Raw genomic sequence first — 15,260 nt, forward strand, 5'->3', positions numbered from 1 at the left:
CTGCCCCCCACCGACACACACCCAGAGGCTGTGGGGACCCACTATACAGTCACGACCACTTCAGACCAGGAAGGGCAAAGTTGAGACAAGGCGGGCCATCCTACCCATGTGAAAGTGGCCAAAGTAAGTGGCTAGCCACTTGGGCAGTAACAACTAGACAGAAAGCAGGGTCCCCGACCACTTCCTTCCTCCATGGCCCTGCCCACCCACCCCCGCCAGGAGGCACCACTCACCTCCTAAGCTTAATTGAGCCCTCAGCATGGAGAACCTGTGGGGGAACTGGCTGCTGAAAATCAAAGGTCAGGATCTGCTGGGGTTCAGAGAGGCTGCGGCATGGGTACTCCCATAGCGGGTGGGGCTCGGCTTCCTTGCTCTCCCTGAAGTCCAGGGCATGCTGAGAAAGGAAGGGGATTCAGGGGTCTGCACAGACAGAACTGGGAGGCCCAGGGGACAGGGGCTCATGTCCCCATCTCCAGGGTCTATGCCAGTGGCCCCTCATCTCCACTGCCCAGGTCCCTCAGGGTAACTGCCACAGTTACAAGGGGCAGTGGGTCCTTGAGCAGCTGACATCTCTGTTTTCTGCTGCCACTTACAAGCCATATCCCCGGCAAGTCACTTCACCTCTCTAAGCCTCATTTCCTCCCTTTCTAAAATGAGATGACACTGCCCATCTCACGAACTACTGTGAGGACACCTGGTGCTTGGAGACTTGCCCGTTGGGTGATCCTTGCTGAGCACTATCGCTGCCAGATCACCACCACACAAGGCTCCCAGTCTAGAGGGAGACAATGCAGAGACGAGCAATCTTGGTGCCCCGGGAGCACGGATCTCCTGCAGGCATGGGGCTGGGCGAGAAAGCTGTCTGGAGGGGTAACCTCTGGGCTGCCCCCTGAAGGTCTCACAGGAGTCAGCAGCAAGGACAATGGACAAAGCTGAGCAGAGAGAGGGCACAGAAAGCAGCCCAGAGATGGCTGAGTGGCAGGGGCCAGTGACTGCAGGGGCGGCTCGGCAGGGGGAGGTGGGCAGGAAGCCTCACAGGGTTTTCCTGAAGGCAACAGAGAGCTAGACTCAGAATCTGCAGGTTTACTTGGGCTCCATGTGGAGGATGGCCAAGCAGGAGGCAGGAGGCTGGATGGTCACAGGCAAGAGACGAAGAGACCCAGACCGGAAGAGCAGCAGCAGGGGAAGAAAACTGATGACATGATGGTTATGGAACCTGACGACCAACTGCAAGTGAAGGTGAGGACTTGCCTGGGGGGACACCCAGGCCCTGAGCATTTGGGGATGACATGGTGGCAGGCCTAGGACAGGAACACTGGAAGAAGCCAGGCTGGGGTGAGGGAAGAGCACATAGATTTGGAAGCATCAAGGTCAGAGCGCCTGGGACATCTCAGTGGAGTGTCCACCACTCTTATTATTTGGTTTGTTTGAGCTCAGGACAGATGTAGACATTGGCCAGCAACAGAGAGGGGACAGTAAGGGCAGGGGCCTGTGGGAGACCTAGAACACATGACACCTTAGGGGATGGGAAGGATGGGAGAGTCCAAGAAGGAGCCTAGGGAGTGGCCAGAGGGAGCTAGTGTGGTGACTCAGCAAAAAGGAGATTTCGAGAAGCATGGAATAGTCAGCGGTCAGCTGTGCAGGGCAGGTAAGATGAGAACTGAAAATATCCATTGGATTTATTTACTTTAAAAAATGTTTACACAGGCAATCCACAATCACTGTAGAAAAATGTGAACAGAAAGATAAGCAAAAGGAGAAAAAGTTAACTGCTTCCTAATCATACAACATTCTGGTGACCACTATTCCACCCCTTTTCCCTGTGCGTCTATGTGAATTTTCTTAACACAGAGGATGGGGTCCTGTTCCTTGCCCGGCCCTCTCACAGGGATGTATCATGACTCTACTGCAATCCTCACAGACCCAAACATCACTGGCACTTTCATGACATCCCTTGGTTCTGGGGAATGCAGACCCTCACAGCTGACTCCATCCTCTACTGACGTACAAACAGCCCTGCAGGACCCTCCTTGCACATCCCTCCCCGTGCTCTAGCATGGGGACTCCCTCTCCAGGAGTCTCCAAAATGAAAATGGCTGCCTCAGAAGGTTACCAAACTGCCTTCTAAAAAGGCTGCTGACACTGGCAGGAGTAGTTTCAGTGGCGTGGTGACAGACAGGCCCCATTCTGAGATTCTGATTTCAGGGGTTACAGGTCAGGGCCAAGAACAGGAATTTGAGACACAATGGTTCTCAAACTCATGCTCATGGTGAACCAAGTAGAACAGATACACCAGCTCTTGCTGCCCCCAACAGAAGAGCTCTCCGCATGCTGCTCGCACAACCCAACCCAGGTCTCTCCATGGAAGCCAGAGGTCCCTGTCACAGGTCTGTGGCCATGTGGAGAAGGTGGGTGGGACACCATGGGTGGGAACTGTGGCCCCACCTACCTTGATCATGTCATCCATGATGTGTACGTCAAAGCCTTCGCAGTCACCACAGGGGCTCCGGACCCGCCACAGGTCCTGTGAGGAAGACACAGACCCCGTCCACACCCACCCACCAGGGCACACTGATGTCCACACCCACCCGGGCCACAGGGAAGTATGACAACAAGATCAAGAAGGGTTAGTGGGGTCGAGCTGGAGTGGTCCCAGCCCCAGATCTGAGGACCAGCTCACTGATCCCACATGCCTAGAAGAGACCCCCAAGGTTGAAGGGACTCAGAGATACCAAAAATTCAGGACAGTTGTGTGACTCTTGCAAGTCACACATGACCCCCACGTCTTCTCCTATAAAGGGACAAAAGCTACCAGGCTGGGGTTCTCACTTCCTGTCCAACCTAACCCCATTTTCTTTAGGAAGAATCTATAACCCAGTTCTCAATGCTGCGCCTATAAACAGAGAGTAGGGTGATGGCAGGGAGGGGACCAGAAGCACGCAGGCCAGTCAACTTGGCATCCTGCCTCCTGGACATGTGCCTGGAAACAAGTGTGCTTCTCCATGGTCCCTCTTTGGCCACGAAAACCGGAATAAATGTGGAAATCTCATCAGGTAAATAAACAGCAGAAGAAATGGCCAGAAAATAAGTGATGGGGCCGCTACGGTACCAATGGACAGGGCCAGTCAGATCAAAATAATATCAAATGAGGTTCACTCTACATTTCAGGGTGAAGCATTTCAAAATCCTTTTAATGAAAAACTGCCTTTCTCAAAATGACTTTGTGACTGTGGTTCTGCTTTGATGAGAAAATGAAAATGAAGCTTTTCAATTTTTTCTTGCATAAAGAAGCTGACTCTCCCATCTCAAAACGCTTTTAACTGGAGCCGTGGCTCTTAATGAGAGCAGAGCAAGCTGCACAGCATGTCTTCTGAAACTCTTAATTTATATATTTTAATTATTCTGATAAGCCATATTGTAAAGTGACAACACATAGCCAATTCCATTTCATGTGTCAAATTTAAAAGATAAGCCTCTTCTATTCAACCCTGTGGTGTGCTAATACATAAAACCAGAAACCCAAATCACAAAGACCTGATTTGCTCCATCTGTACCCAAGGTTTCTGCAAGAAAACAAAGTCCGCCCCCCGCCCCTTCTGTGAAAACCTCTGGGTGGCCTACCCTGAACTCCACGACCACAGCGTGCAGTGAGGCCGCCTGGGGCATCACCACGGCGCCAGGCGCGAGGTGCTGGTCCACGGCAGTCCGCACATACCAGAAGTACAAGTTGTGCCATGGCAACAGGCTGGTGGCGAAGAATGGTTCACCCAGGAGGACAGAGACCTGGCGATCAGAGCAAGAAGCAGAACCAAGGCATCAGAAGAATTTGTCTGAAGAGTAAAGGACAAGTCACAAGTTTCACGGGTACAAGGAAGTTAGGAGGCCACTCACGCACTCACTCAGTCGGTCAACAAACAAGAATGCCAGGTCTGCACCTGTGCGAAGATATAAAGATGAGAAAAAGACACCAGTCCTGCCCTCAGGAGTGCAAAGTGAAAGAGGGAGCAGACGAGGCTGGGGGCTGTCCTTGCAGAGAGCAATGAACTTTGACAGAAGCAAGGAGGGGCCTGTGGAAGACCCCGGAGGGAACAGCACCAGGAAGGGCTTCCAGGATGGCCCTGTAAATCCCCCCTCAAAGCTTCTCGTCACAAGTGATTCTCATGCTCATCTAACTGTCTCCCTCACGAGGCTCTGAGCACCACAGAAGTGGGGACGCTGGCAGCACAGTATCCCCAGCAGCCAGCAAAGCGCCTGGCCCAGAGCAGATGGTCAGTAAACGTGTGCTGAGTCAATGAACAGATACGTGAATAGGAGTCCGAAAAGCAGAAGAGAGGGGATTCCAGACAAAGGGATGGGCAGAGGCACGAGCGTGGGTGGGACAGCAAGGCTCTCTCAGGAGCTCGGCAGATGAGCACGCAGGGCAGGATGGTAAAGGGTGAGGCCAGAGAGGAGGAGAGGAGCCAGGTTACCCAAAGGCAACTGATGCCAGCCTAAGGGGACTGGACTCTGCCTGGAGGCAAGTGGGGTCACTAAAAGCTTTAATTAGAGACACATGTGTTTTAGAACGAGCCCTCTGATGACCTTGAAGTATGTGAGGACACCACCTGCAGGTGGAGCAGGGACAGGAGGTTGGGTACTAAAAGGAGCAGGGAGTGTGCAAAAGGGAGGAGACCAAGACATGGCAGATGCTGAGCAGACAGCTCCCAGGGCCAGACGCAAGCAGATGGGCATCACAAAGGGTCCAGTGTGAGATGACACCTAGGTTTCTGGCTGAAGTGACAGAGACACAGGAGGAAGACACTGAAGACAGAAAAGAGTTGGTCTTGCGTATTCCCCACCCCTCAACATCGGAAACAAGGCCAAGAATGCCCACTCTCACCACTTCTATTCACTACCCAGACATCTGGAGTCTAGCCAGTGCCCCTTATCAATGGTTTACAGAATTTAAGTATCTTTTTAATCCTCATTTAAGAGGGCAAAAAAGAGCAATTTGTACGTGAATGCTCACAGCAGTATCATTCATAGTAGCTGAAAAATAGAAATAACACAAATGTCCATCAACTGATAAAGAACTAAATACAATGTGGTATTTCCCATACCACACAGCAGATGATTCAGCAGTAAAAAGAAATGAAGTATCGATTTATGCTACAGGGACCACAGATTGCATGATTCCATTTATATGAAATGTCCGGAATTGGCAAATCCATACAGACAAAAAGTAGATCAGTGGTTGCCGAGGGCTGGAAGGATTGGCAGCAAATGGGGAATAACTGCGAATGGGTATGGGGTTTCTTTTCAGGGGATGAAAACGTCCTAAAATTGACTGGCGTGAAGGTTGTACAACCTTATGAATAAAATAAATCACTGAATTGTACATTTTGAATGGGTGAATTATATGGAATGTAAATTAACTCTCAAAAAATCTGTTCTTAAAAAAAGGCATGGGGTGGGGAACGGGCAAAAGACTTGAATAATATTTCACTAAATAAGACACAGAATAGCTAATGAGCACCTGAAAAGGTGTTCAACATCATTAGTCGGTAGGCAAATACAAATCAAAACTAGGAGACATCACTACACACCTGCTAATGGCTATAATAAAAGGACAGACAATAACCAGTATTGGTAAAGACACAGAGATGTCTGTGGAGTATAAAATAGTACAGCCACTTCGGACAAGTTTAGCAGTTTCTTAAAGAGTTAAACAAAAATACCACACAACCCAGCAATTCTGAGCCTAAGCAGGTACCTCAGAGACTGAAAACATTCTCACAAAGACTGAGACACAGTGTTCACAGCAGCGTTATTCATAAAAGCCCCAAACTGGAAACAATCCAAATACTCACCAACGGTGGATACACAAATTATAACATAGTCGTACAATGAAATACCAGTCAGCATTAAAAAGGAACAAAATACTGATACATTCTACAACATGGATGAACCTCAAAGACATGCCCACTGAAAGAAGCCGCACCCAAAAGACCATACACTGTAATAGTCCACTTATATGAAATGCCAGAAAAGACAAATTTATAGACAGAAACCAGATCAGTGATGGGGACCTAGTGATGGGGACCTTGGTGATGGAAATGTTACAAAACTAGATTGTGTGATGGTTGTACAACTCTATAAATTTACTAAAAAAAATAATTGAATTGTATGCTTAAAATGGGTTAATTTTATGGAACATCGATTACATTTCAATAAAACTTTTAAAAAGTTGACAAGATGACAGGTTGGAGCTTGAAGGGCCTATGTGATGGATATGTGAGGAAAGATGTCCAATTGGCAGTTGGACACATGCGATTTGCAGACACAGCTTTGTTGGGCATGGATTCCCGTATGAGAAGGGATGTGACCACTGGAGAGGAGACACAACGGGAGAGGAGAGGATGGACGAGGAGGTGGCTCCAAGAAACACCCCTAGGGACCAAGTGAAGAAGAACCCATGAAGGACCGAGGAGGAGCAGCCAGAAAAGAGGAAACCTAGAAAAGGCAGTCTCTTAAAAACCTAAAAAGAAGCTAAGGAGAGAGGGGGCCCCTGGGTCATAAGGGCCTCAGGGCAGCTGAGACGAAGCCTGCAGGGAGGCTGTAGTGAGTAACCACGAGATTACTAAGAGGTGGGGCAGTTGCCAAGGCGAGCACTGGGGACTGAGACCAACTGAGGCAGGAGGAAGTGGACAGGAAGGTGAAGCGAAGACAGGAGTGCTTGAAGGGGAGACGGGACACAATATGCTGCTAATGTCAGCAGAGCTGTCCTGCCTTCACTTGAAGGAGCAGAGATTCGCCCGAGTTCAGAGTCATGCAAGTATGTGCTCATCACGCATCTCTGCAAACCCTCACCCCAGGCGAGTTCTCAGCTGGTGAGCTCCGAATGGGACCCGCAGTGACACCCAGAGAAGAGAGGGGGAGCTCCGCCATCTCCGTGCTGTACTGCGCAGTGCAAATACAGAGCTCATGCTACTCACCTTTTTACCCTCCAAGTCTGCAGATGTTAACAATTCAGGCCGTTTCTCTATTACCTTAATTTTATCTTCCAAGTGGTTAGCCTTGAAAATCTTAGAGAGACACAGTAAGTATTACTTTTGTCAAGAAAAAAACATCTCAAAGTTGCTTTATCTGTCTGTAGCTTTCTGGCTGTCCTGCAGGGTCTCAGCTCCCGCTCCCCGCACAAGAACGCAGGACATGGTGAGGCCAAAAAGGAACACCCATGGAGCCATGGATCGGGGTTCATACCACTATACTCTCGCTGGCGGCTGGTCGAGACACAAAAGCAAACATCTGCCAGTACCCCAATGCAGGGTCTTCCTGCACCCCCATCTCACTGGTGGCTGGGCGAGACACAGGAAGTAGAATCCACATGATCTGCAATCCGCCATCCACACTTGCTAAACCCACTTGCTAGCCGCAATCTGCCGTCCGTTTCTCTGCCAATCAACCAACCAACGCCCTCGCATAGCCATGGCAGTTATATTAGTGGCTAATGGCTAACCGGTAACAGCTGATGGCCACCCAGCCACAGCTGATGGCCATCTGATGACAGCTGATGGCCATCTAATAACCGAGCCAGCACCTTTCCACGTGAGGTGAAAGCCTGGAAACTGCTCTCTGGGACTCAGTCCCCACATTGGCCAAATAGTTCTAGAGCACCACTTTTATTTGCTTTGTGGAAATTCTCCACTCCAGGGGCATCCGATACACCAAGGGTGAGATCACTAGCAAAATGTTGTAACAGAAACTTCTCTTGTAGGCTGTGGAGACAGAGCCAGGAGAGCAGTTTCCAGGCTTTCGACTTCATGTAGAAAGGTGCTGCTCAGGTGGATGGCCATCAGCTGTAACCAGTTAGCTATTGGCCACTGACATAAATGCCATGGTTATGCTGGCAAGGGGGTTGGTTGGTTGGTTGGCAGAGAAGCGGACAGCGGATTGTGGCTAGCAAGTGCGGCTAGCAAGTGCGGATTGTGGATTGCGGATCATGTTGATCCTGCTTCCTGTGTCTCACTGTCGTGCGGGAGACCCTGCTCGCTGCGCCATTTGTCGTGCGGGAGACCCTGCTCGCTGCGCCATTTGTCGTGCGCAGAGGCCTTCTCGCCGCGCCATCTTTCAGGCGGGGCAGCCTGCGGGGTCTCTGCTCCCGCTCCCCACACAAGAACGCAGGATATGGTGAAGCCGAAAAGGAACACCCACGGAGCCATAGGTAGGGGAGCCATACCACCACGGTCTCACTGGAGGCTGGGCCCACCGGACGCGTGACCTGCCGTCCGCCTTTCCGCCAACCGACCGACTGACGACTCTCCTCCACTCTCTCCTCTGTTCCTCTCTCTCGGCTCTCCTCTTCCGCTCTCCTCGGCCCTCCGTAGTTGCAGCAGTTATACCAGCGGCCAATTGGCTAACCGGCCACAGCCGACGGCCATTCACCACCCGAGCCAGTACCCCTTCACGTGAGGCTGAGAGCCTGTAAACTACTCTCTGGGGCTCTGTCCCCACACTCACCCAGCCTCCAGAGAGACGGGTGCAGGAAGACCCTGCATTGGGGTACTGGCAGATGTTTGCTTTTGTGTCTCGACCAGCCGCCAGCGAGAATATAGTGGTATGAACCCCCTATCCATGGCTCCATGGGTGTTCCTTTTTGGCCTCAACATATCCTGCGTTCTTGTGTGGGGAGTGGGAGCTGAGACTCTGCATGACATAGGCACATCGACAGGCTTGTAGTTCTGGGGGCAGGGGGTCATCCTTCAGAGAGGAAACCAAAATGAATCACTGGCCAGGAAGAGATACCGTCACAGAACCCACCAGGCAGGCCAACCTGTGAATAATGACTCCTTGGGCCCAGAAAACAAATCATACACTCAGATGTATCACTGCAAAAAATTTTTTTAGTTTCGTGTGAAGTGAAAAGAAAAGCCTATACTTCTTAAGCCAAAAAACAAAGTGGAGTCTAAACAAAACCTGATTTTATTCAGTGACAGCCCTAGAAGACCTCCAGGCCAGCTCTCAAGGTGAGAGCTCTCACTAGCAGCTGCTACTTGTCCCAGTCCCCTTGGTACTGACACTGCTTCAAAGCGCTAAGTCCTAGACTCCGGAAGGCAGGCCCCCCAGATTCTCTCATTATTTCAGTAACAACAATTACCACTTACTTTTTTCATCAGTCTGTGAGAAGCTGCTGAACTCTCTATTGTAAATACCTAGAGAGAATAGCATGCTATTAGTTGTAGAACACTCACTTACCAAAGAAAGAAATTAAAGGGTGAAATACAACTAGATCACTCCAAGGCAGAGGGCACCACCTAACCACCTCCACCCCTACTTACTACCCACCGGGACAGCACCCACACTCTGCACAGACCCCAGCAAGGTGGCCGGCTCAGACACCAGAGCTGCAGCTCCAGGGCAATGCTACAGCCTGACTCCTGCTTGCACACACAAGCAATAAACCCCTAAATCTCTAAACCAAGCACATCACATACATGGCAGCCACACTTGCAAAGAGCTTTAGTGACAGAACTGTGTACCCGGACCACATGACACCCTAGCTCAAGAGCTGCCCTCAGGAAGCTGGCAGAAGGGCACGTGTCCAATACCTGCTCTGCCCCAAGGTGATGAACCAGCATGCAGAGCAGACTGCCGTCACTGACACATAGGCACACACTGTCTGGCTTCAGCACCTGCCAGAAAAAAGCAAGTTCAGCACAAGTTTTCTTCCAGTGTATCAAGAAATTCTTGTTGGCAAATGGACAGAATTGCTTCCCTTCTCCTGACCCTACTCCGTGATCATTCAGTCTGATCTCCTCCTCACCCCATCCTCCCGCACCGGTCATGTTGCCCCCAGGCCCAGGCGGTAGCCAGCCCCCATCCGCCAACATGCCCACCCACTCAGACACCACTGTCAGGAAAGCCCCTTCTCAAGCTGTCCTAGAAGGCCCAGCTGATGGCCTGTCCCATTTGCCACTGGCCACCTCACAGTCCATGCAGACAGCGGTGGGCCTGCTGAGTGACTCACCAAAAGCAGGGATGTCTTTATGGGGCACAGATCTCTCTGAGAGAAACTGAGGATGCTTGGGATCCTCCCTCCCCCCAAAACGCATGATGTGCACACATATGTCTGCATACAACTCCAAGTGGTTCAAGAGACCCCCCGCTTCAAACCCTGTGTGTGGTCCCCAGGCTGAGACCCCTGCTATAGGCAGCAGGGAGCAAACATTTTCAAGCAGGAAAGTTACATGACCAGATTTACATTCTAGAAAATTTTAGAAAGGAGGCAGCAGATGAAAGGAAGAATGGGGTGGCTGGATCCACTGGGATCACCCACAGGAATTGCTGGGGGTCACAAAGGCAAAGTGTCCAGCAGGACAAAGGAAGGGGCCGCGGGGAGGCTTCCAGCTGGAGGATCTCACGGGCGAGCAGAGAATGAGCCCCCAGGAAGTCCAGTAACAGGCTCCCAGACGCCGCCTGAGCATCCAGTCAGGAGTTGGCTAAAGCCACTCACACTGACCAGGGAGCGTAGAAAACAAAAGCATATCAAAGTGAGCAATGAGCTGGGGTTCGGGGGACAATCTCCTTCTTACCTACAAGCATCCACGGGCTGGACACTTACCGTCCTCAGTGCCTGGACATACTGATCAGTTCTTTCCTGATCATTGATTTCTCCAAACCGAGGCCGGTTCCAGAGCAGGTGAGCCTGGCAGTCGCACACAGGGCGCAGTGCGTGGACTCTCCCATTCTTTTCAGGGCTGGGCCAGAAAATGAACAAACAGGGTGATGAGTGTGACCTGCTAGACTCAGGCGAGCATGAAAACATGGCACCGGGACCGGACCTACCCAGTGAAATCGAGATGGGCTCCCAGGGACAACCCCATAGTCCTCCACAGAGTGTGAGTCTAGGCATTGGCTCTTCAGTGGGAATAAGACATTGGAGGCCCTCCAATTCCAGATTCTCATATATGTCTGTTACAGATGGGGGCCCCACAACTGGAGCGGCCTCTTCTGAGAACACACAAGAGGCGCTGACACATCCAGTCACAAACTTTTGCTCCTATTTTATTCTGTTCAAATACAAATGTGCCCACTCATGCCTCTATTTATAAATTTATGAATGCTACATAAATGGGGAATTTCTCTAAGTGCACAGTGTCACAGGCCCAGTGCCCACCTGGTCCGCTGGAGGCTGTACCACACACAGTAGTCATCATGGTGGGCTACCAGGCAGACGGCTGAGCCTTGGGTGACGGGCTCCTCTTGTGGCAGGAAGTACACACACTGCATCCAGTGGTCCCGCCACTGAAGTGGGAAACAGAGAATCAGCAGTCCCCAAGCTACAACAGGAATGCTTCTAATCCAGAAGCTAAAAACCCAAGTCAAAAATCAGTTTGCAGGGAGACCATGGTGTGGACTACAGACAGCTACTGTGGCCAAAGAGATAAAGAAGAAAATTGTCAAGTCAGAGAGGCTGATAGCTTGCTTGAAAGCTTGCTGGAACACTGCTGGCTTTAGGAAGATACAATTTGGCCCAGGACAGCAGTCTTCAAGAGGGGCTCGGGGGAGGGTACTCCAGCCCTTGCCCAATGTGTGTGGGGCAGGGAGTGGGTGTGGGGAATGGAAGGAAGGAGGCAGAGGGGAAAGGAGAGAGAGAAAGCAAATGTGAAGTGTTAAAAATTGGTAGATTTAAATAAAGGGCATATCCTATCCTACCCAGTCTTCAATTTAACTAAAAGGTGGGTGAATGACATTCCCTGGATGTAAAATGTCTATGTGAACATGAAAGCTAGGAAATTAAAATCAACCAGATAAATTCTGGAAAAAATAAACAGTAACAAAAAGGAAATAATAGGTTCCCTAAAACCTGTTGTTTATTCTTTACTATACAAACTGATCCTAAGGGAAGCCTTTCCCATGACCCTTCGGTGCTCCCTGGGGCTTCCCTGTCATCATGTCCTTCCCACACAACAGCGACCCAGGTCCTAATGCTAAAGAGCTGCTAGCAAAACCCACTGTGTGAGGTGAGACAGGCTGAAGAGATTTCAGATTAAGAGAATTTTAGTGAAGTCATGAGGGAGATTCATTAGCAGCATTTCAAATTCCTAACAGTCTAAAAGTCACTGCTGGTAGAGGAAGGACAGACACAAGTCCCCCAGTCAGGAGACCTGGGGAGGAGCTCCCACCACTGCTGCCTAGACAAGCACTGGGCCAGGCCAAGTCTCAGTTTGGGCATTACGTGGTTACCCAACATGTCTTCCATGAGGATCCAAGGAGAAAATACACATGGTGGCACTATGAAGCCAGGCAAATATAAAGTATTAACATTTTTATGATATACTTCTGCTAATTTTGCAACCATCACACTCCTGGAGAAGAACAGAGCAGACCAGTGTCAACCTGAACTCTGGAGAAGAACTCTGACACCACCACCCACCCACACACAACCCTTCAGCCTGTGGAGGACCAAGGCTGCACAGAGGGAGTTCACACCCACTGCTTGAATGTATGCTCTCCCGCCTGGGCCAGCGGACTGGAAGGTAAAGTGGAGATGGGGGTGCTCACAGTCCCAGGGGAACTGACCACAATCCTGCAGTAGTCACGATTCTTTGGCCTAAGCAATAACTCAGGGAGTAGGGGAGCTGCCAGGGCCTTCTGAAAGTCACCTGTGTACACCTAGAACCAATCAAAACAAAGCCAGAGCCTAGCGAGTGGTAACAAGATGACAGGACACAGAGGCAGGTGCCCAAGACCTCCCAGGTAGAGGAAAGGTTTGATTTCTCAGCCCTGAAGCACCTTCCCCACTTTTTCCCCGAGTGTGTGTGTAGAGGGGTTAACACATACACATGAGAGAAAATTCAAGATGAGTCATAAGTGAAAAAAAAAGTTTCTTTTCCACCCCTAACCTTCAGCCCCCTTCCCAGAAGCAAGTTTTTCTGTGAATTCTTCCAAAGATACCCTTACACACACACCACACATATATATACACTCATCCACATGTGTTCTGATTTAGTAACACCAACGTTGGCGTACCACATACTGTTCTGCACCTCTATTTTTGTTTCATTTAATGACACATCCTGGACATTGTTCCACCATCAGTGCAAGGAGCTGACTCCTTCACTGAAGGTAGGTTAATGGACTTAGCCTAGTGGTGCCTGTAGGGTGTTCTAGTCTTTTCTATTAAGTCAAGGATGTAATGAATATCCTGGCACACGTCATTCTACACATATGCAAATCTCTCCAGAGCCTAACTGTCTAAAAGTGGTATCATTTCCCATCATGACACATTAGGCTTTGCTGAGCTCCACAGATGCTCTGAGATCACTTCCAGCTCTTCCCCACAGCTCCACCAACAGCGCATTACCTAACTTCCTGAACTTTATTCATTAATATGCGTATGTGAAAAATGGTATCTCACTACAGTTTAAATCTGCATTGCTCTTATGAATGAGGCTGAACAACTTTTCACATGTTAAGGAGGATTCTGTATTTTCTTTTCATAGTTCATATCCTCTGCCCACTTTCAATTGAGCTGGCCAGGGAAGGTAGATTTTTGACACCACAGAAAATGAGGCTGTAGATAGGCTGCAGTTCTCTATTTCAAGCTGATCTGAGGCCCCCTGGGATTACTCGGGGAGGACAGGGGTGTGAAATCTAACAATGGCTATGCCAGGAACAGGAGAGCCAGCATACCAAAACTTCCCTATAGCTCACTGCGTCCACTGGCAGTGACCATGAACTTGGCCTGAGAGGTCTATCTTACATCTTATTATAGCTAGCCTTCGTTTTTTTATTATTAGTTTCCAGTGTTGTTGTTGTTGTTTTTTTAACTCTTCTTTGATGTTGATTCTAACATAGTCCCTTCTGGCTCTAAATTCTTCAATATGCTACTTTCCCACAACAAAAAGTGGATGACAAGTTTCTTGATTTACATGAGAATGTGCTCAGCTCCTGCCTCTTACCTGGAGCTCCTGTGGGTCTGTGTGTGCCCAGAAGGGGGCCATGGTGCACTTGATCTTCCCCTCAGGGTCCATTTCAATGTCCCACCAGGAGAGAACCACCTGAGCTTGACCAGATGCCAGAGGGTCAAACTGCCTGCTATGGCAGGCTGCTGAGCTACTGACTTGCTTGCTGAAGTCCACACTGTGGAAGAATATTCAGGAACTTAAGTATATTTTAAGCTCACACACTCCATTTTTAAGCTTTTATGGTGATCTCACCAGCAGTGAGATTTGTTTGCAATGGACTCCTGCCTTCAGTGGCAGGTGACATCAGCTGGCTTCCTTTCCACTCAAAAAGAACTTCCAAAGACCCCAATGCCACCAAATGTCTCAAAGCGCCGTCACCCAGCTTGCTCCTTGGTACCTGAACATAGGCAGCACGTTGCTCAGCACAGTGAAGTCAGTGGGTGAGACCTGGTTCAGCTGAATGTCACAGACAGAGGGTGCGCCAGGACACCTCTCTAGTTCCGAGGGGGGGACGATGACCTGCTCTCCACATCTGGTCTGAACACGAATAGGAAACAGCTTGTTCCATGACCACATCTTTTTGGACTCCACCAGCTGGGCATAGACAGTTGCTCTGTGAGGCACCGCCTCACAATTTTCCTAAATTTACATTAAAAACAAATAAATAAATAAATAAACGAACAACCAGGTACCTGGACCCACAGTAATTCCAATTGCTCAAATGAGGTTTATTCCTTAATATTAGGCCAGTTTAGTAACATGGAACACCTTACCACTATTCGTATAGTCAACTGTTTTTGGCCCAAGGCCCTTGGGAAAGAAAAAAGGAACTTGATTTGAAAAAGGAATACACATTATGTCTAAAATGATTTACATCAGATTAAGTTCCTAGCTACCTGACACTCTTAAATACTGCAAAAATACACCTTAACTGTCATCATGATGAGTTACTCCCACACTGATTTTGAAGAAAGAGTCCAAGTCCTCCTGCTAAGTACTAATTCTGGCACTGGGCTCAGAGCTTCCCTTCAGTGCAGCTCTTGCCCGGACACCAGAACCTTCTTACGGCCCAAAAGACAAGTGTCCACCCTCAACGGACCTCACCTCCTGGCCTCACCGGCACTGCCAACCACTGCTCCCTTGGCGTTGGCAGTAGTCCCTTACCCAGTGTTCCTCCTATCTCATTCATTCATTGACACCTTCTATACACCAGGCACTGGGGGCCGAGCTGTGAAGAGGACACACAGCTGCTACCACGGAGAATGACAAGCACAGGGTTTCTCTACCTCAGAAGATCTTTGTTGCGGGGGC

At 49.7% G+C, this 15,260-nt stretch overlaps 1 protein-coding gene across 6 annotated transcripts in view; it reads right to left on the reverse strand.

The window, feature by feature from the left end:
* PRMT7 (protein arginine methyltransferase 7) overlaps positions 1 to 15,260 on the reverse strand; it is a 39,501-nt gene that overhangs the window by 1,323 nt on the left and 22,918 nt on the right. For all 6 annotated transcript variants that reach the window (XM_019756490.2, XM_019756442.2, XM_019756482.2 and 3 more), the window contains 10 exons: positions 14,347 to 14,588; positions 13,944 to 14,124; positions 11,156 to 11,283; positions 10,601 to 10,736; positions 9,588 to 9,671; positions 9,144 to 9,191; positions 6,975 to 7,064; positions 3,622 to 3,783; positions 2,450 to 2,524; positions 234 to 394 (listed from right to left, as the gene is read on the reverse strand). In XM_019756490.2, the coding sequence (XP_019612049.2) occupies positions 234 to 394; positions 2,450 to 2,524; positions 3,622 to 3,783; positions 6,975 to 7,064; positions 9,144 to 9,191; positions 9,588 to 9,671; positions 10,601 to 10,736; positions 11,156 to 11,283; positions 13,944 to 14,124; positions 14,347 to 14,588 (1,307 nt within the window). The remainder of the gene's footprint in view (positions 1 to 233; positions 395 to 2,449; positions 2,525 to 3,621; positions 3,784 to 6,974; positions 7,065 to 9,143; positions 9,192 to 9,587; positions 9,672 to 10,600; positions 10,737 to 11,155; positions 11,284 to 13,943; positions 14,125 to 14,346; positions 14,589 to 15,260) is intronic.

Source organism: Rhinolophus sinicus, linkage group LG11 (genome assembly GCF_036562045.2).
Source record: "Rhinolophus sinicus isolate RSC01 linkage group LG11, ASM3656204v1, whole genome shotgun sequence".
Lineage (NCBI taxonomy): Eukaryota > Metazoa > Chordata > Mammalia > Chiroptera > Rhinolophidae > Rhinolophus > Rhinolophus sinicus.